General features: G+C 46.4%; 1 protein-coding gene across 1 annotated transcript; it reads left to right on the forward strand.

Moving 5' to 3' along the window:
• The first annotated feature begins 63 nt into the window (after positions 1 to 63).
• Positions 64 to 22034, forward strand: LOC146175823 (WD repeat-containing protein 43). Its single transcript, XM_084582175.1, has 17 exons — positions 64 to 296; positions 742 to 885; positions 1384 to 1505; positions 2939 to 3056; positions 3431 to 3552; positions 3918 to 4017; positions 4898 to 4962; positions 5610 to 5781; positions 7165 to 7254; positions 7621 to 7725; positions 12265 to 12408; positions 14855 to 14973; positions 15795 to 15858; positions 18401 to 18514; positions 19038 to 19098; positions 20603 to 20658; positions 21004 to 22034. The coding sequence occupies exons 1-17, from the start codon at positions 72 to 74 to the stop codon at positions 21133 to 21135; spliced, it is 1953 nt and encodes a 650-aa protein (XP_084438301.1). The 5' UTR covers positions 64 to 71; the 3' UTR covers positions 21136 to 22034.
• Positions 22035 to 23874: the final 1840 nt, after the last annotated feature.

A 23874-nucleotide genomic window follows, 5' to 3' on the forward strand; every position in this document is an offset into this window, starting at 1 on the left:
CGATTTTTTTGTGCGCGAGCTGTGCGAGCCTTGGTACGAGGATACAAAAGCGAGAGTAACTAAAGTTACGCATGCGCACTGCCTTTTTTAGGTTCACGTGTAACGAAAACATGGCGGCTCTCGCGGATCTTGTCTGCGCCAACAGCAACGGCCAGTATTTGGCACATTCAAGCTCTGATGGGCGCCTAAAGTTATGGGATACATCTGCCAGTACATTAAAGCAAGAGTACACGCCAAGCGCGCATCTCTCAGCAAAGTGTACATGCCTATCGTGGGGACCTGTACGGCACAACTTCGTAAGTGCGGCAAGTCGGCGCGTCACATTGAAAACGTGCTTGCTCTGCAATTAACGCCTGTAACTGTGCCGACGCACTGAATGTCATTTTCGGCCGAGAGTTGCATTGCGTGGACAGCAGCGATCGCTGGTGCGTGCGCCCAGAGATTTATGTTTCTACGCAGCAGCGGGTTGATTGTCACCGAAGCCATGTGCTGTCGGCACGAGCACTGCGCCACATAGTGAAGCTGCTGATTTCCCACTCTTGTGCTATGCGCCCAAGTGCTTGTGCGCTGCATCACTCCGACGAGCGGCAAAACGGAAGCTCTGGATTAGGAGCTGGTAGCTTTGCGTTCATGTTGCGCTGGAATTTGCAGTTTCGTACTAGTCTGTGTGTTTACTAAACATTGCACAGCTACCACCGGTGGTAGTACTGAATTCGGCTGTCATCTTCGATTGTTTCGCAGGCAGCGCCCAAGAAGAAAAAGCGGCAAAAAACCAGCGATGGTGCACCCGAGGCCATATCGGAAGCCAGCCTGCTGGCAATGGGGACAGCGGAGGGAACAATCTTGTTGTACAGCGCAGCCAAAGGAGACCTACACAGCGAGCTTGTAAGCCTGCTTGTTTGATTCTACCACTGTTATGACTTCAAGACAGCGTTTGTTGCTGCTTAGTGCCCAGAGCAGTGGTTAATGTGCATGCCTTCAGCACTGTGATGCTGTAGTACAGCATATTTCCGTGTCCAGATTGTGTAATAGATTCATCCTGTGTAAGTGCAAGTATCAGAAACGCATTATTTTGTGAATTATACTGGAATCTGTGTGAAATGCGTTGCCGATGGTTGTAAGACTGTCTTGGTCATTTCAAATGACACTTGCAGCTGTTTGCTCCACGTAGTTAGCGTCAATCGCCTATTTGGCCTTATTTTGCTGCTGAGCTAGTTGTAGGCTGTTATGTCTCTTGCGAATTTTCGCGATTCCTTTGCGTCTGATCGGATTGAATTGACGTCCCTTCTGTTTCTTAGGCTGCCTTTCGGTGGAAGTGGAAGTTAGCTCTTTGTACCGCATGGTGGGCCTTGTTTATTCAAACTTTCGTGCGATCTTTTTCAGATTGGTGGCCACACAGCAAGAGTCAACAGTGTCTCCTGGCATGCCGAGTCAGACTCGCTGTTCAGTGTTTCTGATGACCAACACCTTGTTCACTGGAATGTTTCCTCATGTAAAGTCAAAAGGTATGCATACTGTGACATTCTCTGTTGATGTGCATGCCAGTGTATTATCGGGGACAAAAGTCTGTGGACAACACAAACTTCAACTAAAGCGCGTAACTTTCATATCGGCCTGTAGCCTTGGACTATACTTGTCAATGTGAAAGTTGGACTTAGTTCTTTCATGTAGGCTAGAGAAATAAGGTTGTAATTCGTTTACATCATGTTTCTATTCCAAAACTGCCAGATGTGCGGCCCAGAGACTTTTGTCCCCAATAGTACATGCTGTGTGATCTGTGGGCTCGCTCTGCCTGGAAGGGTAAACTGTATTCACCGTTGTTCTTGAAAATACCAATCAATTTGTTACTACATAAAAATGCGTTGCTTTCTGGGAAAGTGTACTAACCTTTTTTCTACTTGAGGTAGCCTAAATACTAATTTATTTGTATTTGTTTAACACTTTCGTTACTGTAGCATTTGTAGGCTATGGCAAATCTGATAACATAAATGTTACTTGTACAAAATGCAAGGCAAAGAAAACTAACAAAAGAAATGTTTTTTTTTTTGGAAATATATGCTATGTTGTAAGCATGAATGCTGTTCTTTAGTGGTAACCATTCTTGGAAACTATATTTCTGAACCATGAGCCTTCATTAGCTAGTATAGCAAGTTAACCAAAACATTTTTGTTTTTATAATTATAGCTCATATAGGCAGGGGAATCCTGTCACCTCATTAAGAGAAATGGAAGGAATATACAACATTTTTTTTTTTTTACTGGTGGTTCAGAAACTGAGCAATATTTTACAAGTGCAATAATTCAGGGCAAATGGGAGCAAACGATGCAGTTACCCTGATGGTCATCGATTTTCACTTCAAAGTATCACTAGAGTCCAGTGCAAGTTTCGATTCACCTCCGGCTCTTTGACTCTGTGAATATATTAAGTAGTCTGTGAAGATACTAAGTAGTCTGTGAAGATATCAAGTAATTTTATTTAAGTAAGTAACTTGAAGTAATTTGACAGCATCAGCTGTTGGCTCATCCCACCCCCAAATTGTATTTGGTGGCATCTGCACAGGTCATCACTGAGCTCCCACTACTGAAAGCGCATCTCCAGCATGCATGCCCAGTACCTCATGACTGCAATATGGATGCTCAACCTACTAGGCCACTGCTGCAGCGGTTTAGTGGGTTTAACATTCTCATCATGGCATTGTTTGGCCAAAGCTGCCCTTGTGCTGTCAAATTCCATCATCATCAGCTTTGTTGATATAATATATTTGGTTCAGGTAAACAGTAGGCAGTCCTGTGTAATGCAGCTCTTTGATTTACACAGTAGGGCTGCTAACCTTGCATGCATATCTGTTGTATGTGCTCATTTGTGATACTTCAGTTTAATACTTTTGAGAGCATTTTTCTGCGCTTTGACACTTATTGTTGTGCTTGGATTCTTGCAGCAAATGGAAGGCCGACCGTCACAGCGTGTACGCCGTGGCCGCTGTTGATGCCAACACAGTGCTATCAGCCAGCAGCAGCATAAAGTGGTGGAACGTAGAAACAAAAACTATCGTAATGGTGGGTGCCACTTTTTGTAAGCAGCGTTTAATGGCTTTGCAGTGGAAGGTTGTGGGGTGTTCAAGGGGTTAGTGTCATGGGCTAACTGCTGCCATGTTGGTCATTGGCAGATGCGTCTGGCAGTTACCGCTGGTAAAGGTTTGGAAAATTCATCCTAATTTTTGTGCCAGTTCTCGTGTAAATGTCTGCCAGAAAGGGTATAAGCCAAGACAGGTGAAGTTCCTTAGTGGCTTTTCTTTTTTTCCCCCCAATGCTGTACATGGCATTCCTAGCTAGAATCAGACAGTTTTAAAAACTGCACTTGCTTTTTAAAACGATCGCAAGCAGGTTTTGCAACTGCTTGTTTTTACATCCCGTTCTCTCTTGCTCTGCAGAAGTTCACGGGTCACGTGACAGAAGTGAGGCAACTCATGCCTGTGTTTGTGCCAGGCAAGACCGGTGATGAGAGGACCTACTTTCTGTCCTGTGCGGTCAATGACCGGCAAGTTAGTGCATGGTGAGTGCAATATCAGTGCGTCCTAGCTGCTCTTATTTTCAAACAATACCTCTTTATGCAGAGAGTTTGAGCTGACTAGCTCACAGTCTCTTACAAGACTATGCTTCATTCATAAAAACACCTGAGAGGCATAAGCTGTCTTTGGTGGCTCTCAAAAGGCATTGTGCTACATTTCCACGAGCCTCCAACATGAGAACCTTGCAGTCTAGGTTGATAAGTTGTGTGTGGGAGACGTGATCACTCAGTTTCTGTGTCAAGTAATGTAAGGAAGTAACGCTTACCGTTTTCTTGGTTTCCCTTTCTCGACTTCATTGCTGGAATGCTGAGTGCACCACGGAATTGCTGATGGTTTTGGACATTTGCAGGCACCTGGAGAAGGGAGCGAGCACCTCCTCGTTAGCAAACTTCATGCTCTCCGATGAAGCCGCTCACATAGGGGTCTCGAGTGCATCCGAGAATGGAAAGGTGCGTAGAGGTCCTCACTCTCGCATGTGTCTGTTGTGACGCGTGGCTTTTAGCATTTTTATGCAAGGCACATGCCGCGTGGCGGCCATGCAGGTGGCATGGCTGGCTTGGTAGAATGCGGCAACGAAGAAGGATCTGATGGGGGAAATGACGAAAACAGTGGAGCTGCTGCTGCCACCGGCCGTGAGCGCATTAACTGCAGCCGCCTTCGTGAGGCAGTGCCTGCAGCAAAGCCCAAAGTAATGATAGCATGTGGACTCCAGGCAATATGGAAACCATGCGTTAAGGAACAATCCAATGTTTGTAACTTTGACACTGCTGGAAAGGGCAGTCAGTAGAATGCTCAAGATTTAGTAACACCAGGGTGGGTAATGTGCCAGAAACCTGTTTTTTTTTTTTTTCTGATTTTTCTGCTTTGCAGACACACTCGACATTGCCTGCATAAGTCCACCTGTGAAGAATCAATAACACACTTTTGTAAAATATATAGCTTTGCTGGCATGGCAGATGTGTGTGTTAGCGCAGACATTTAGTTGCTTGGCTTCTGCTTAACATGTATGCAAACACAGAGCCTTTGTGCCTAGCCTAATTAAGACACTCCCCTTTCTCTGGGGAGTCATGGATTGTCTGTACAGTTGTAAAGCACTCCCAGATTTTGTGTCTTTCCCTGGAGCGAAGAAGGAACAGCGGTAATTCTCACTTCACAATAGCACAGACGTATCTACTTCTGCTGATTATGGAAGAAAACATTACCAGCTACAGATCCCACATTTGTGGGACTTGCACGCTAGCATTGGGCTGGGTCACCCTTGGGCAGGCTGGTTTTCTTGAGTTATTTCTGTTTTGCTTTCCTTAAGGTTTGGTCGTCATCTTTTTGCAGATGATGTACCTCTCCGCATTGACCAAGTCTGGTACCCTGCACATATTTGAGCTGCAACTAAATGGGTAAGCTGCAGTGAGCCTCTGTGCAAGCTGGAGGCAGACATGGTTTTACGTTGCTTGCCCAGGGACTTGCATGGGGCAATTCAGGTCTCTCTAGGAAAATGCGTGCATTTGTTGTGCGTTACTAATAAAAGCATACTTACATCTCCCACTGCTATCGACTCAAAGAAAACTATCCCGCCTGTCACTTTTTCATAAAATATACTACCGTAACGCAACATTGCGCTCCTTATGCGTTCAACCACCATCCTACATTTCATTTCGCCGTAACCACAGTCAAAAGGTAGACATTCCGTACTCACAGTTGCCTATTCTAACTTGTTTCTTCCGCGGCCCTGTAAAGATTGAAATAACCTGTCTGCATCCCTAACAACTGTAAGCCTTCCAAGGATCTTCTTTCACGTGTACATACCATCGTCGTCATCCCGCGGCGCCGCCGGTGGCACGCGCCTCGGTTGTCCATCGGAATAAACGCTATCCGAAGTGCCCGTGTGACAGCGATATAACACTTTGCGGAAATTGTGCGTTTCCGTAAGCGTTGCGATTTTGGGGTAGAAGCTGGTGGGTGTCAGAATCAGGCTCACCTCTTTTCACAGTGCACACGATCAGACATGGCCCCTCCTCCGCCCCTTTTGTTTTTGTCCACACAGAAGGTGTAAGACGCCGCTGCAGCCCAAGTTCACCGTCCAAGTGGTCACGGAAAGTCAGAATGGCCGGGCACCCAGGCCGCAACCCATACCCATTCTGGCGGCCGCTTTCTGCCACGACGATTACCTGTTACTCTGCTACAACAGCTTCCTGAGGCCCAGCTTTGAGCGTGTGGTCAGTGTAGCATGCCATGTTTCTCTTATGGCTCCTTGTTATGACACTGAAGCCAGTCTGCACGCCTGTTCTTACCTTTTTCATTGCGTTTATGTTGTTGATGGCGAAAGTTGGCAAAATTGTTGGAACAAAAAAAGGATGCTTTTAGAGGTACCTTAATAACACCAGCAATATTTTGCAGCTTGTTTCTAAATTCGTTTAGTCTATAACATGGGTTCTTAAGCAGCCTTAACACCATCAATATATGCAACAGCAGGCGTGGTTTGAAAGTGCAGAGTTCGAGCCTGGCCTCCTGAGCCGATGGTAAAACTGTGGTGTGCAATTGTTTGTCAGTCTTCATCTTTATGCAAACTTAAATTTAATTCTGCGATGAGTGTCAGCAGCACTTTTAGCATTTAGAACCTACTTCAGCAGCAATTCTTTACCAAATGAGATAGTAACGTGTTTAGATGTACAGATAAAAAGATCTGTAGCTTCCCCACATAAATTTCGTTGAAGCAGAACCTCACTGCAAAAATTGTTTGGGGAAGTATTAATTGCATTGCCTTGTATGGCTTGTTGATGGGGAAATGGAAATACTTCACTGTGGTGCAAGTTCTATTTTAGTGGCATAGTTGTAGCAGAATTTGACTGTGTATTGAAAACTAGAGAGGCCGTGTTTCAGTGCACTGCTCGCAACTGTGAATATTTGGCGTAGCATATAATGTTGACCTGTGTGATATATGAGATGTAATTTAGCGATAGCAAGAACAGAATAAAACCAAAGTTGTCATCCATATATCTTTTTTGTTTGTTTGTTTGCGCTGCATTTTGTGTTCAAACTTGATGACTCAATAAACAATCTTAAGGTGTACATGCTGCATGCTTGTGCCTGCTGTGCCACTTCATGCCAGGCGTCGAAGACGGGTACGCATCTACATGTGCCTCTATTCATAGTTTTGCCGTTTTCAGAATCGGTTGAAGCTGCAGTTGATACTTGAGAAAAGGCTGTGGCAGCTATAGCGCAGCGAAAGCGTGTCAAAGAAGCCAGAGATGGCATCATAAACAAAGTGTACACTGTCGCATACTATGTGTGTAATAAGGAATGAATAGCAGATCTAGATTTGATGGCGAACTGCTCTCTTGCTTCTCTTCTGGTTGGCTGTTTTGCATTTTTATGTTCATGCTGGAATTGTATTCACATTTGATAAGAAAGAGAGCGGTGCAAAGGACAGGGCAGTAAATTTTGTCAAGGAAGGGCTATCGATGCGCCTACTTGGTGTGCCCGTGCTTCGGTATCTGCAGAGCCTCCTCGTTGTGTTTCTGCACTGAATGCTTGATTTTTTTTGCCGTGGGTAGAAGGGAAAGTAAGGCAAGCTCATGAACAACCTGCTGTCATTACAGAACATCGCGACAGAACTCCTGGAGCAGACTTGGTTGGTGCGGCAGGTTCAGCCCCCGGTCTCCTCCACTGTGGAAGACGGCGTCTCTGATGTGAGTGCAATCACCCGTGACACATTAGTGGAGACCTGCTTGACGCTCACTCGTGCGGGGCTGCCGTGGTTGAGGAGCAGCTTTGACCTTTTCTGGAAAAATCTGTCAAAGTGGCATGAAAGTCCAGTGTCTGAGCAAGTCTTTCTCTGGTGCCAGTTTGCAATCATTGTCAGTGAGACAATTGTAGAAGGGCTGTCGCATATGTAGCATTGAATGTAATTGAAGTCATTTGATTCTGCGTCACAGTGGTGTGGTACCACGCAATCTTAGGTTGCAACATTCTGTTCGTTCGACATGAGTGCAGCATGTCAGCGAGTCTTCATCCAATGCATTTTTTAAACGCGTGGTGATTATTGTCTTCTCCAGGTCAGGCAGCCGGTGCAGCCCTTGAGGGAGGTGACCGAACTGGCCCCCGGTCATTTGGCTCCCAGGATACCAGAACGCAAAAAGGACACCGGCTCTGTCAAAAAGGTGCGTATCGTTTCCACTCTTCGTATGTTCTTGCTCCTTTTGGGGAGAGGCAAGCGTTCAACCTCTTCACCTGTGAAATTGGCAATTTCAATGAGCGTGGTAGCGCGAATGGATGCTTGATTGGCCTAGCTTGCCTTTCTCTGTAAGAGGTTATTGCATGTACAGTCTTTGTCAATTGCTTCTGAGCCACGCCTTGTGGCTCGTAATGCATTCCAGGTGTCCCAAATCTCGTGAAGGTAAAAAGATTTTTTTTGTCCTACCCACTCACTGGGAAGGACTTCCACGAATGTTAAAGGTCCACGGAAACGGCCCCCAAGAAACCACTGATAGACGTGTTCAGTGTGTAGAACACATCCTTTTGAGCATTAACGCAAAGTATAACTCCTTGGAACAAAGCCAGCGATTTATTATTAATTTTTAAAAACAGCGTTTTTTGAAATTCGCGGGCAGAGAGAATGTCGTTTGGCGGTGTCGCATGGAACTATTTCCTAGTCCCGTGACGTCACGGGTCAGTTGACTGGCAAGGCTTGCTAGAAGCTGCCATTCGCTGCGGTCACTGCAACCATGACGTCACGGACACACTTCCGGTAGCTGCGAAAGTCGTCTGCTCGTGCGCTGCTCGAACTCTGTGCGGGCTGTTACACAGCTCGCCGCCCTTATCGGTTAGGTGGCCATTGCCCATTAAGTGCAACAACCGAAGCGACGCAGGGATCGGCAGAACGAAGCTGCATTTACAAATATCTTATTTATATAACGTGGTTTCAGGAGTATCGGAGTGTCGTCCGACGAGGCGTCAACAGCACGGTCAAGCACCGCACGATGGCAGCACCTCCTCGACCGCCGTAAACACCGCCGCTGTGGCCCCTCCTCCCGCATACCGTTCGCGAACGACACGGCGGATCGTTAGCACCGATGTCCGAAATAAAGCGTGCTAAAATTTGTTGGCGTCTGGAATACTGAGCCGAATATCAAGCATGAAGCCCTCATGAGGATCGCTGATGAGTAGCAAATTGCTGGTAAGAGCGATAGCCGTGATACAAGCTAGTTTCTGCACAAGCCAGCTGCCGCTGGTGCATTTCGGCTGATCCGATCTGCTCGTACTAGCTCTGCGATTAATGCGTCGGCAGAGTTAATCCTATAATTATTTTACTATGGCAGGATAGGAATCACTATAAGGCAGTTTCATAAGTAGACGATTTACGACAGCGTTGATCATGTTCCAAAGCGTCGACCGCCGCGGCTTCGAAGCGAAACAATGTAGGCATAGCGACGACTAGGGACGGTCATGCACGGCGCCGGCGTTCGCCGCGCTCGCACGTTCCACCCCCGCGGTAATTGTGTAACGTACCTCAGCCTGCTCGCGGCATCCCGTGCTGCAAGCGTTGCAAACTCGTGTACTTTCATAGCTAAGGCCGCATATTTTTTGACGTTCTGCTCAGCAACAAGCCGTTCAAACGATACTGTAGGCAAGACAAGGCTTCAGTACGCAGTTGCTGCGCTGTCGGCCGTAATCGAAGACTTCGGGCGGCACCATAATCTATACATCGATCTTTAAACGTAATGCAGTGGGCAAATGAATAACTTTGTGAAGCAGACCCGCTCGTACGTTTCGCGCACTCGGGCGCCGACGAGTAGCTTCCGTCAACAGACGCCGTCATAAATAACCTCGGTTAACGCCGCAAACCGAGATCGTCAAGCTCGGTTTGCGGTAACCGCGGTTAGTGGTGCAACCATGGTTTGGTCCGCCGTGTAACATAGGATAACCACGGGTTCGCGGTTGCACTAACCGTCGCTGCGCGAACTGGCGAACTCCTCAGGCGTGTGCGAGCGAGGACGGGTTGGCGCGAGTACGCCAACGAGCGAGCGCGCGGCAACCGGAAGTTCGTTGAAGTGACGTATGTCTGGGCGGAGCTTTGAACTTGCTTGTATTCTTTGTTTTTTTATGGCTCCCTTCGACATACGAGTTGAGAGAGAAAATTGGAAGGGTCATTTTTAATCGCCGATATCTCTGGTGTTGCAGAAGCTAGATCGAAAATTTTTGCAGGAGAATGATGGGTGGTTCAGTAACTATCAGTGTTATGGCGTTGTTTACCCTTCTTTGTGACCCCTTTCTGGGGACCTTTAAAAGGAGCACCAGGTCCTGGAAAGTGAATGGCTCTTATGTCATGTCTAATTTGCGACATCTCAGTCGGGGGCGAAAGGAAAAGCTGGTAGGAAGGTTTCTCTCTCTCATTTGAATTTTCCCCAGCACGGCTGCGCCCTTGTGCCACTTTTCTCAACATTGTTATAAGTTGGTTGCACCGAGTGCTATTGCAGTGCAATCCGCTTATAGCATTGTTGAGAAAATTGGAAGACTCAATTCTTATTACCAATTATTGCTACCGTATACACGCGTGTAATGGCCGCACGCATGTAATGGCCGCACCCCGAACTTTAGAAAGAAAATTTGGATACAAAGCTTTTAAAAAATTTCCCGAGTAAAAGCTGCACCATGAGTTTCAGGAAGTTGGGCAGTGCGGTCTACTGTGCAGTGCAAGAAATACGGAACGTTTTGTGGCTACTGCTGCCAGGTGGGGCCCAAAAATCAAATGAAAGCCAAAATGAAGCGTAAGGTTAGAAGTAGAATTGCCAATAAGAATTAAGAACAAAATATTTGAGGAAAAAAAAAGTCGAGCATGGGAGCAGCGGCCACCACCTCCGTTACAAAGGGGGCGCTCCTAGCCGCAGCAATGCCCGCCCGTTACAAAGGGTGAGGCCAGCAAATCCAATCCAATCCAATCCAATCCAAGTCTGTTCGCTCCTTCGTTTTACAGCCATTTCCTCGATCGCCCGAAGCATATCACGTGCGATCTCGCAATCGAAACGCATCGCTGCCCTGATTTGTTCTGCGCTCGTGAGCTGAAGATTTTCTTTTTCCTCGATGGGAAAATACGTTAGTTATACCGCTCACTTTAAGCTGAAAGTGATTCACTACGCGAAAGAAGAAGGAAAAAGAGCGGCTGGACGAAAGTTCGGCGTTGACGAAAAATGTGTACGGCGATGGTGCTCCCAGGAAGATGCCCTCAGGAAAACAAATGTTCAGAGGCGCGCTTTCCGAGGGAAGCACAGCATGTTTCCGGAAGTTGAGGATTCACTTCTCGAGTACGTGACGGAGACACGTACTCGAGACAATAATAAAGGCAGGTACCACCGCAAATAATTTTTTTCGCTGTCTTTTTTCTCATGTAATCACCGCACCCCCTGATTTTCACCCCAATCTCGGAAAAAAAGGTGCGGCCATTGCATGCGTATATACGGTATATCTGAACTGCTTGACAATTACTGTGTGCATCACTTGCAGTTGTTGTGCGTACGCTGGCAGCACTCCCTTTGCGTGCACCAAACTATCCAGCAGGTGTGTGTGTGTGTGCGCGTGCGTGTGTGGGTGTCCCTCTCTCTCTCTCTCTCTTTCTGTCTGAAATCTCGATGCACCTGCATTTTCACCTCTAGGCATATCACCTTGTGCTTAGTTGTTGCCACCTGTCATGAACACACAGTTGTTGTGGTGTCAGACCCCCCCCCCCCCCCCCCCTCCCTCCTCGGTCTTTTATTTGTTTTTCTTTTCTTTTTTTTTTCCTAGTGGGCCATAACGCTCCCTGAAAAATATTTCTGCCTACCCCCTCCTCCCTCCAGCGGTTGTATTGATGGCAGTGCCTATTCCACATGCAATGCCCTCTCGTGGATTTCTGTGGTACTTATGCAGAGTTCTCTCCAAGATATCTTTGTATCAAACATTCAAAATTTTGCAGTAAGCAAGCTCTGGGTGGCCGGAATCATATCGCCTTATCCGATATGTTACGGATAATCGTATTATTATATGCGGCTTATTTTATGCAGGGCCGATGGGAAAGTTAATCAATCAAAGGTATTTGATAGTTATGTGGGATATATTGCTATAAGTGAGATACAGTGGAACACATTCAACTCTGTACTTGCTGTGGGTTGTGAACACTAGTGCTACCTGCTTTTAGCTCAAAGAATTGACCGTGCCATCGAAGGGGCTGCGGCAATGCAGAGGAGCTTACCTGGAGGTGTTTTGCTCCGGGATTTCGCATTTGGGTGCTATTATCAAGGAAGGAGCAATGGCCTACTCTGCCTTCAATTCCTGTGTTACCAGAGTCAATTTTTCATTGGGTTTTAATTCGAGAGCGTTAAAGGCCCCGTCATGCAGGAAATTCGACGTCAGCATTGTATGTGAAAAATGACTAGCAAACCTCTGACGAGCAGTAGTTTGCGGGTGACATGGCCAGTTGCCGATTTCGTCAGCGAGTTGTGTGACCTTACAAGACCACATGACATGGCTAGGCTGGCAAAGCTGCCAACCCTTTGTGAGAGTTTTGTGGAATTCGATGCAGCATGGCTCATATCAGCAGTTGTGTGCAACCTCAAGCTTGGCTTTATTTCGTGGAGAGGGTCTCTAAGTAGAGTGGCCGAGTTGAGACGGAGTGGGCAATATCAATATGGTAGGTGGACACTTGCTGTTCTTTCTCACACCACCAGCTTCCCATGGAAGAGCGTCTGCAGGCCATTGACACAGCAGCCATCACGCAAGCCACGGGCGACAGGCGAGCCCCTCCGCGGGTCGACAACCTGTCCCAGCTACTGCTTCAAGGCCTGCAGAGTGACGATGCCAAACTGCTCAATGTGAGTGCCCAGATTTCTTCACTTGACCCCAGAGAAAAAGCGTTGTGAGTTGGGAGGGGGCATTCTCTAACATCGGTTGAGTCCTAATTTTTGTTGTGAGCATTTGAAGTCATAGTTCAACAGGGCATAGCAAGGGTTTCAGTCACGTAGAGAATGTGCTTGTTCAGGTTGGTGACCTTTGGGCTCAGGGTGGCTTTTATAGACAGAGCAAGCCCACACAGACTGTCAATGGAGAAAAAAAAAAACTGCCACTGGGTTTCAAACCCGTGCCAGAATGAACAAATCGGCTTCCTTGGCCCAAGCTCGAGAGCACTATACTATCGTCGCAGCCAATCACGCCTTGTGTAAAACTGCAACACATTCGCACTGTGCAGTGGACATCGTCGTCTTTACAAAGTTCCATCTGCACCGCTCATTCATTTAACCTAGGTAAATACATCATACACAAACACCATCTGGCCGAGGTCCGCTAGTGTAGCGTCGGGCGAATCCATCAGGCAGCGTGACAGACCTTGCATTAATGCTCCTAAACAGACTTAAGTCATCTTCTCTTCCCACGAGAGCGCATTAGTTTAACTATCAACAGAGGGCACCAGCGTCACAGTAACACTAGCACCACACATGGTGCTATTGTCGGGCTTGCAGGAAAGACGCACTCCTGTTAAGTATTGGAGACTCCACACTCGCTAACCTTTCAGCGCTGGCTCTGCTCTCGGTCAGCGAGATCGCAGAAACTTATTTCGGCAGATCACCCTGCCCGGCTCCGGCATATGTATATCCCCGGCCCTAGCATTGGTGAACATTTGCTCGTAACTTCGCTGGTGCAAAGAACGACCTTGAATCCTTGGCATATTTTGTTGCTAGTCTGTGCTATTTATTGTGTCAGCATGCATTGTTGACGGCTCGCAACGGTTAGCGTGCAGTTGGTAGCGCTTGTGGTCGCAGGGTGGGGTGAACAGACTGAAGAACCAGTCACGAATAAGTGGGGAAAACATATTCGTTCTCCCTTATTTCAACTCTGTAATTGGTTGGTTGGTTTGTGGGGTTTAACGTCCCAAAGCAACTCAGACTAAGGGACGTTAAACCCCACAAACCAACCAACCAATTAGAGTTTGCTTGAATATTTGGATTAACAGTCGTCTGCAACATGCATGTCAAAAAATGCCAAAGTGTAATCTCCCAGAGATGCCGGAGGTCCTCCAGAGAATAAATTTGTGCAACAGCTAGCCATAACTGCCGAACACCTAGTTTCTCCGGTCGTAATGTTGCATTTGGAGCGGATGGAGCAGCTTTGATTTCCGTACTTCATGCATGCACCTGTGCATTACATGCGGTTACATTTCTGGAATCAAAGGGCCATTATGGATGAAGTCCTTGACGTTCCTTACTTTTTGTCTGAGGTTTTAAACCCTTTCGCTGTCGGGCATTTCTGGCTGTGACGCACCCCCAGTATCGGCTTGGTTTCAGGGAACGAGCATAGCAATTTATTTTTTATTATGATTGCTCTACAAATAACAGTCAGAAGAATACGCACATTTCAGTGTTCTGCAGGGGTTGTTAATTAACATCATCATTATCAGCTTGATTATAAATTGGGTAAATGAGGATAATATAAGAAAAAACTGCTCGATACTTCTTGAGAGTGCAAATCTGAGCTCATAATCAGAAGAGCCATCGCTCTAGTCCGCAGGCAAAGGTTCCGCGTAGTCAGCCATCCAAAAGTAACCGCGCACGGAGGGTGCACTTGCGGTGAGAAACGGAGAGAAATGGCACATTGTGAAATCAAGATGACAGGGGGAGATGGAAAGAGGCTAAAAGAACCTTTTTTGCTGCTGCTAGCCGCAAGCAAGGGCATAGCAAGAAAGAGCAAAAGCAGCGATCGAGTCATGCGTTGACCTATCGGAGAGGCAATAGCACGCGCCCCTGAACGTGTCGTAGCAGACAAGCCAGCAGAATAAAAATAAAAACCTGCAAACCTGCGGCAGATGACAGAACAACCTTTGGAATCATAACCACACGCACGCGTCGCAAAACGCGCTCACTGCATGATTGCTTAGCGCGCGTGAAGCGACTGCGCCCCCCCCCCCCCCCCCCCCCCCAGCAAAGAAGGTGGCGGGGGTGGGCACAGTCACTCCATACTCTTCACTATATACGTACCAACTTAGCGCGGGGCGGGAATAAGAACTTGTAGAAAGATTTGACAGATGGCGCAGCCTGTCCAAGTGCTTTTGAACGCACGATAGAGAACACACTACCAGTACATCGGTGACACTGTGGGGGTGAAGCGAAAAAATGTACCGGTAAGGTGAGTGGTTAATAGGCAGAGCATGTTGTCATGTACACATTAGACAGATTGCATGGTTCTACAAGGCCCACAGTGCTCGCAAAAGGAACCAGAAGTTCCATACTCCTTTCTTGAGTATGTTTTGCGGGCACTATGTTGCAGAGTGTGCTTCAGCGGACTGATGAGACGCTGCTGAGTAACACAGTGCAGCGGCTACCGGTCTCCAGCATCCTGTCTCTTCTGAGGGAGCTGCACAAGCGGATGCACAGTAGAGGATCAGGGTCAGTGCTTGTCTACATCGTACATCGTTAATGGGTCCAAATTTGTGTGTACATCCTCTTAAGTGGCTTTGACAGCTGCCGGCGTTGTTTTTTTTTTTGTGTGCCATCGTTTTGTCCCCTGACTCATTTCTAGTCGTGTACCTGCACAGAAAACACTTCCTCTTGTTTGCTGGTTTCAGTACAGCTGATCCCCACCAATAATGAACTTTATGGTTATGTGAATTTGTTCATTATAACTGAAGTTGCTAACGAGTGGACTTCGCATATTATGAGTAAGTATAGCGAGGCCTAAAAGTCCGTATAACTGGCCTTCCATATCATGTCAAAAATGCAAAAAATGATAAATTTTTTTACACCATGCGAGGATTTTTTTTTGCAAACCAAACTGCATCAAACTGAACTCTAATCATGCATGCAATTTTAGGTGGTGGCGCAGTACAGGCTCTGGTGCCTTTTCTTCCCCTGTTAGAACCCTGTGTGCAGAAATATTCGAAATACCCACCGCAAAATTATTTGAATCTGAAAGTTCCAAGGTATTTTAGGAGACTCGCTTTCTGGCATTTTTTTTGTTTGTGGTCATCTCGCACAACCTTCTTTCAACAGTGGCAGATTTATCATATTGTTTGCCTAACCAACATTTACATCCATAATCATATTTCAAACTTTTCATTATTATTATTATTATTACGGCTGTTATTGTTACCATTTTCTTACCAAAAATTACTAGCTTTTTGGTTTGACGGGCTAGGGTTGAAAATTGGGGACATGCTTGTTGAAAATGGCACGTGATCACCTGGTAAGAAGTGCACACCTTTTTGCAGGGTGTACCCGTACATGAAGTGGACCAAGGCCCTGATCTCTGCACACACATGCTACTTGATGACGGTGAGTGGGTCACTGGTGTGATCAAAACTAGGACTGCATCACTTAAATTTGAGCTCAAAACGTTCAGGGGGCATGGTGTATGTATAAAGCGTGACCCTAAGCATCAGAATGGAGGTTATCATTTTTTATTGAAGCAGCTATGTTGATGTTGGCAGAGAGCAGTAGTCCTTCTACTGTTTGGCCCTGTGTGTAGTTTCAGAACATTCAGAATGATCAATAAAGCGACTACAATTTTTCTGCGCCTTAGCAGCATCCGAAATTTTCCCTGATATGAGGCCTTGTGTTTCTTCAGGTCTCTGGGGTTGTGGGATGCTGAGTGACGTGAGCACATTGAGCCATGGTAAACGGATCCCATGGTGTTATCGTGATGCTTCATGATGCACTGAAACTGTTACACTCAGATGCTCTACTGCGATAGCTCACAATGGTTCAACTCTTTCCTGCCCGCGGGAAAAGTGATGGTTTTTGGGTGGTGTCATTAATATTTTCTTTCTTTAATTAAACTCTCTTCGTACAGGAACGTCTAGTACCAAATTGTAGAGAGGGAATTTTTCTTCACAATGGTATTAGTGACAGTCAACATATTTATTGAATACATGATTAAAAAAAGAACTATCAGCAAAAAATTTTAGTTAAAAAAAAATACACAAGAAGCATCAGTTTCTTGACACAAATAAAGCATAAAAAATTTTCAACATGTACGTTTTTTACAACAGTGACCAATGCAAAATTGCAGCAAATTCTAGCTTTTTGAGTACTGCATTTGCTTAGTTAGGAAAGAAAACAATAGTCGAGTTCGACGCCTGGCTGTCTTCTGGCGGTTGTGGTGGCGTTGAAAATGTTTATTGATTAATTGGAGTTTGGAAAACATTACTCTGCGCTGCCGGCGGTAAGTAATCTCGCCCAAAAGACGGCACCCTGCAAGTAACAGTTGTGACCTTCAGAACACTGATCTCTTCTGATCAATGCGCAGCAAATGCGGAACTTTTCAGGTGCGAACACAAAACTTCTCGGGGCAAGAAGGCTGTTGACATTTTGGGTCGGTCTGAAGCAGTTTCGCTGTCAAGTTCCGTTGAAACGCACTTTTTCCACGCAGCAGCAGCGCACGACGTCAACGCTATAATGTAAACAATGAAACAATGAGCGCCTGTCACCCGACTCCGGAAACCTGCGGCACAGCGGGAAAAAAACCAAAAGCGAGGCTGAAAGAAGTGTTGTTCTATTTCCCACTGGGTGATGGCAGTTGTCAAGGAGCGCTTCGAGAGCAGGAAAATTTGAATCCTGAAACCGTCGATAGCAGGCTATGGATGGGAATAGGTGAGGGCAGGACAGAGTTGAGCTGATTGTCAGTGTTGAAAAGGCGCAGATACAGAATTGTTCAGTTTCATTTTATGTTGTATTTAGCTTTGTAAGTGAAATCTTGTTAATCTGAAGCCACAGGGACCGTGGGAAATATTCAAATTAACGTGCTGTCTTTATTGAACAAATATTGCAATTACAGCTCAGATCAATAAGCATGCAGTGATGTGGTCGCAAAGACAGCATCTGAAACAATGATAAAAAGGAGAAAAAAACGGCACTCCACTCCACTTTCCACACTTGTGCTTGGCCCTACTGACTTGTAGCAGGCTGAGTTGTATACAATCTTGTACCTTCGGATTCCATCCTGATGCATGCCTTGGAGCTTCCTCGCACAAGAAGCAGTTGCCAGCACAAATGAGCCAGGTAAAAGTGTGCATACAGCTTTTTAGTGGAGCTCATCTGCATACAAATGAATGATTACCTGACGTGGAGTACACGTGGCCTCACATGGTTCTTTTTCTGATGCATCTTGTACGCACTGGTAATTAAAGTAATCAGAGGTGCTGGTAACCTCACCTCTAATCACAGGCTGGCATTGCGCACTGTCAGTTTGAAGTGAGCACGGCACAGGGGTGATTGCACTGCGGGATGCACACTTGGCCCTGCTAGGAATGGGAAATGTTTCGATGTCAGCGCCTTGCTAGGTCTTGCCTTGACCACGTCTGGACATGAAAGTAGCAACGATCTGTCGCTCCACTGCATTGTATCATTGGTAGGCTCTTGCTTTAGCGGTCTGCAAGCTATGCCCAGGACTGATTACTTGTGCCAGGAATAATGGGGCTGTGACCCTTCTTATATCAAGCATCAGCATCATTCTACAGTGCTGCCTATCAGCTCCAAGGGGCTACGCTTCACCAGAATGTGGTTAAGTCATGATTGGGCATTTCCGCAAAGCACTCCAGACTTCTTGATTAACTGGGTTTGCACGAGCCACCGCTTTGAATTATCTATTGATATTAGAAATGGCGGGACTGCAGAAATCCTTCGTATTAGCAGGGATTTTTCGTTAACTGTTTGGCCGTATTTGCAACTTGCCTACTGACAATTTATTTTCAATCTCTCTGCTCTGAAGCTTTATTCTGCAGCTGAATAAGGTTTTTAATGTCACTTTGTTGCCGTTCACCATTTTCGTCCTCTCTGCATGTGTTAGACTGTGTAGATTGTGTCCTCATCCTTGCAGTGCCAGGAGGCTAGCGCCCTGCTTCACCCGCTCCTGGAACTGCTGGAAGCTCGGACAGAGGTGTTCGAGAAGGTGTGCAAGCTGAGAGGCAGGGTGGACCTCATCATGTCTCAGGTATGTGGCACCTGCCTTGCTCAGTGCAGTAGCAGAGTAACTGTGAAAGGCAGGCTAGCTCTCAGGTGGAAAAAATGCTTATTCGGGATATTTTTTATCGTGGGTGCTTAAATCTGCAGTACAGTTGAAGTAGCCAAGAGTGCTTCATGGGCCATAGAAATCGTAGTGCCTGCCAGGGTTTTCTTTTTATATCTTCATTGTTTGTGGTGCAAACGAAAGAACAGTTTGCTGCTGGAGTTTTGGTATTTTTTGGGGAGGGCATTAGTTCAGCGGGGAACCAATTATAGCATAGCAGAGGTATGCAGGCAAAAGAGCTTATGTATAAAGATCGGGGTTTGAATGAGGAATGATTCTTTAGCGGTGCTGATTGTATGTTGATGTAAGTGTGTAGTCTTGCAGTTTGTTTCTCTGTGTCATTTGATGTCCGATAAATGTTGATTCATAAAGCAGCTTGTTCATGAAGTGTTTTCATTTTATTGCTCTCCATTCTTTATGGGAATTGTGTGTTTCCTTCTATTTGCAGGTTGCAGCAAGGCATCGGGAGACAGAATTGCCTTCTGAACCGCTTTGTGTGGTTCAAGATGGTAGGTCTTCTTTTGTTGCATCTGACCATAAAGCAGTGTGGGAAAATGCGGACGACTTCTTTGGTAAAGACAAAAGGGGCAGCTGCCATATTGAAAGAAATGAGCAGCAAGCGAAATGCAATGTAGACCTCTGCGTTAAAAGCTTCGTGGGCATTGTCGTGTTGCTCCTTGGACAGTTGAATGCACTTGAATGAGTTGAATGAAGTAGGCAAAGGAAACAAGGGTGAAGGCCCATAGGATTAGACAAGTACAAAGCAGAGGTGGCACAGGGCTTGCTGGTGGTAGCAGCAGCTGCTGCTGCATGCGTTATCGAGTGTTGGGCTCTGCTGCTTTCGGCGACGTCATGCATACACCTGAAGGGTTGTAAATTCTCGGGACTTGAGGCACTTTCCAAAAAGTTTGTTCTCATCCAAGCTTTCCCATCGGGCCTGTAAGTTACTGGAACAGAAAGGGCATTCTTTAGGTGGTTGCTCTTTCTGATCATGAGCGGTCGAAGCTTGGTTGACCCTTGGTCGTTGATAGAGGCTTTATTGACTATCCTACCGGGGGACTTGCCATTACAACAGGCCAGCCTTTTGTTTGGAAGCATTTGCCAGAACAAAGTAGTCACATTGGCATAAATATCATGGGAATGGTACCTTCTCGTAATGTCGCTTCAGTTTTCTTCAGTCCACTTGTGCACGCTGCTGATGTCCATTGTGACTGCTTTCACTGATAACAGCACGGCCAATAATGTTGGGACATTTTTTTAAACACTGCAGCCAGCCGAGCCACCTTTAAAGTTGGTTCTGTTGAGCATGAAAGCAAAATCCTTAGCTTTCTGTTCAATCATTGAGCCAGAAGTAGGGATGTTTCGTAGCCTAACATCAACAAACAACTTGCACACTGCTGCCTCTATGTCTTCATGCAGTACTCGTCGAGTGCTGGCAGCAGCAGGCCTCATGTCTTCCTTAGCCCTAACGTTGACCTTACTTTTCAATTTAGTAGTCACTGGGCTTCTAAGGATGCTGTACACTGTGCTAATATCCGACATCTCTCCTCGTTCAGCTCTTCTGATAATCTGTAGCTTTGAGGATATTGGCAGGGTTTGCCGTTTCATGATAGCCATCTCGCGGAGGGAGGAAGGGTGTTGGTGCAGCTTGTTTTACTGCCTCATGGAAAAGCCAACTTCTGGGGTGCATTTACGCTGCTTGAAGTTCGATGTATTTAGTGCAGCTACTGTTTTTGTTCAGTGTATCCATACTTTTTACTGTATGTTCTCACTATAACGTTACCATAAATTGTCAGTATGGTTGGGTGTGACTGTACTGCCAGTAATTAGACATGAGGCAGGTCGAGCATGTGTTCAACTCATGGTAAATTTTATTAAAGGGAGCATCTTTAATGCATTTTGCATTAATTGGACCAAAGCAATTCAGAGACTTCTTGTTCAGGGGGAGTGTTACGGTCACCTCTATGCAGCTGAACAATGCTGGTTCATAATTCCTTGCTTACCTTCTTGCAGAGTCATCTGATGATGAAGACATGGCTGTGGACCAGGAAAGCTCTGAAGATGAAGAGGTTTGTTTCCTTTCTTCTTGTGTATACCTAATTTGCGTTACATGTGTGCGTGCGTGTCTGTTTTCACAGTGCAATTATAACCATCTTTTCTATGTTCTGTATTCATAGTTTTAGCTAACAGCTATGAGTGTGGTGTGAGTCTATCTCTTGTTTTTCTGTTTGTAAGTGTTTGACTGGTGTTGTTCTTTCATTGGTTCCTTAACTCCTTAACTGACGTGAGTTACCTACCACCCCTGTCACATCTATGAGCTTCTTTTTGAGAATTGTCAAATGTGGGTTTGTATTTTCAGGCTTTGCTATGGTGAGTGAGCTGCAAAGTTGGTAAAATAAATTATCACCTTTCAGAAGAACATCTGGGAACTCTCTGAAGAAGAAGGAAGCCAGAGTGAAGCAGGTGGAGAAGACGATGAGGACAGTGGTGGGGATTCTGCAGATGGGAACAGCGAAGACGAATTGGACGATTCGGACTCTGCATAACAACACTTGCAGTGCCATTTGGGCAAAGGGAGAAGAGCCTGTTCGTGCCCCAGTCGAGCACCCATTGTCGGGTGGGGAGCGTTCTCCACTAGTTCCTGGGGCCGCCGAACGAAACCGTGCGCACAGTCTGACCCATCGAAGACAACGCCAAGTTTTACTTGAGGAATGGTGTAAAGCACAGGGCAGATCGTTACGCCGAAAGCAAGTGGACTTTCACGGGTGGCTGCTTTAGTAGCTGGTGCTGCGAGACTGTCACCATTGAACATTTGGTGGCGACTGGAAACATTGTAGAAGCCAGTACATGCATACGGTCTGCCTTTGTTTTTTCTTTTAAATGCTTGGAACTGCTTTTGGGTCTTATGGCATTTCCTTAATTATGCAAGCTTGCTGTACATTGTGGAAGCTGTGTGCAGCCTCTCCCTCAGTTTTCTCCCTCCTAAAGGGAAAAAGAAGAAACAAGAATGCCTCCAGTGAAATTTGACTGGCAGGAACGGCACTGAACTATGCCTTTGCGTGCTTCCTGTTGATACAGCGCCTGCCACAATGCCCCATGTGGCAGAATTTGTATTTGCACATGTGCCTACGCTATGTCATTGGGAAGTGTGCTCAGCATTTTGGCATGTGCGTGTCCAGTCCATTTAATTTGGCACCTGGGTGTATAAAACTGGCATGACGGCACCAGGGAGACTAATGTTTAGCAGCCATCCACGTGGAATAATTCTTGCAATTGCAGCATTTTCATTTGCTTGATCAAAAGAGGAGCAAGTGAAGCGCTAGTTTTCAGGCATTGATGATGAGGAGTGGGGGGTGTGGTATGTACAGAGCAAACCCTGTAAAAAATGTTGAAGACATGAATCATGAAGGTCTTTGTGCACATTAAAGACAACCTTTCATTGCCACTTGTTCTCTCTTTTAAATCCACTGTCATTGGCTCTTGTGACTACGTTGTTGCAGCAACTAATTTCCACCTGTATGATACTGCACATTGCCATTCTAGCAGATTTGATTATGAAAGTTACCTTTTTGATCTCCCTTGGCCTCATTAGTTTGGCTTTGCAGACAAGTAGGGTGTACTGATGTGCAGAAATCTGCAGGTGCAAATTGAAATTTGCCCAATGTATTTCGGATGAAGTTCAGCAGAGTTGGTTTCTTGGACTAGTTGGCTGCCCATGCTTATGAGGTGCTTCGGCACCAAAAAAATAGGTGTGAATATGGGACTAGTGCATTTCTCTAGATGAAAGAATGGCATGTAGAAATGGGATAGGGAGGAAACAGTGTTGCCTCTTGACTTTTCTTCGTGTTCTCAGACCTCCAGCTAACCTAGTTACCTCCTTTGTAACATCTGTCGAATCTGGGCCTGTACTCCGGAAGTGCCCACATCGGTCCATGCCAGTTGGCTAGTCCCGAATGCAAATGCGATGGCTTCAGGAGGATAAGCGACCTTAAACAAGTGCCTAGTTGTGATTATAGAGATTTGTACAAACCTGGCAGGCACTTATAGATTCATTACCCTCGATCCTGTGGCTGAACAAGTTTTGGCCATCTTGAATCAAGATGTGCGCTTCAGAAATGCCTGGAGCTTTTGGCTAGCGCATAATGACGCACAACATGTACTATGTACAACTGTCAACTTTTAAGAACCACGCTCCATATTTCGAGTCACTCCATCCCTTACTACTGCCGTCATCTCCACAAATAGGTATTTGTGAGCAGTGTCGCGTATGGCGTACAAAGTTGCTCTTGGTCTGCCCAAATTTGCTAGGCGAGAGTTGTCAGGCTAGGAGTGTAATAACCTAGGTGAACTAATTGAGGCCCACAAAATATCACATATTCGTATTGAGGCGGGGAGACGGCATTAGCCCTGTAATAGAATCGGAAGGATGGACGACACTCTCAGACGCCTTCCAATATCAATTAATAAACCCAATGCCATAGAACTGGTTCTTAAATGGGTTTCCGCAAAACCCACGCCCGCAGGAAAAAAAAACTACATTTTTGTAGGCCGTACACCCTTGACTCATTCCCAGCAACTGGACCTGCTCCCGGATCTACGGCAGCAATTCGCACAAGGTCATCTCAGTAGGTCTTTGTTACCACTTTCCCGCACTACGTGTCCACAGGGCTCACATCCGCGCATTCTGATTTGACTGGCATCGGTGCCTGTGCCGTGCTGTCTTAAGGCCCGTTCACACCTGCGACTAGCAGCGGTCGCGCGACCGTTTTGGTCGCATCAGTCGAAAAGCGACTGCCGCGGGCCGATCGGGCACTGCTCGAATTTCCAGTCGCACGACTACTAGTCGCAAACCATTTCACCAATCGGCGAGGTCCCGGAGTACTCGATCGAGCACCTTCTCAATGCAATTAAAGAATACCCCTACCTTTTCAACAAACGGCACCCGGAATTCAAAGGCAGGGAGAAGGAATATATGGCCTGGGAGGAGATTGGAAAGATATTCAGACTATCCGGTAAGTATCATGAACTTTTGAGAAATGGGGAGGCGCAACATTTTATACTGACACCGTCTATTCGTCGTCGGCGTTCTCCTGGAAACACGAGAACGCGGCATGCGCACCGGCTCGCCTGAAAAAGCTGAAGCGGCTGCTACCGACGTTCGTTTTCATCGCCCAGCAGCTCTCCTACTCCCAACTTGTTCGGAACGAGAAGGCGACTGTCGCAAGTGTAAACATCGGTAGTGGCGAGCTCCTCTCCTCTGGTCGCACGACTGGTAGTCGCGCGTC

Source organism: Amblyomma maculatum, chromosome 10 (assembly GCF_055883805.1).
Source record: "Amblyomma maculatum isolate TAMU_Amacu chromosome 10, ASM5588380v1, whole genome shotgun sequence".
NCBI lineage: Eukaryota > Metazoa > Arthropoda > Arachnida > Ixodida > Ixodidae > Amblyomma > Amblyomma maculatum.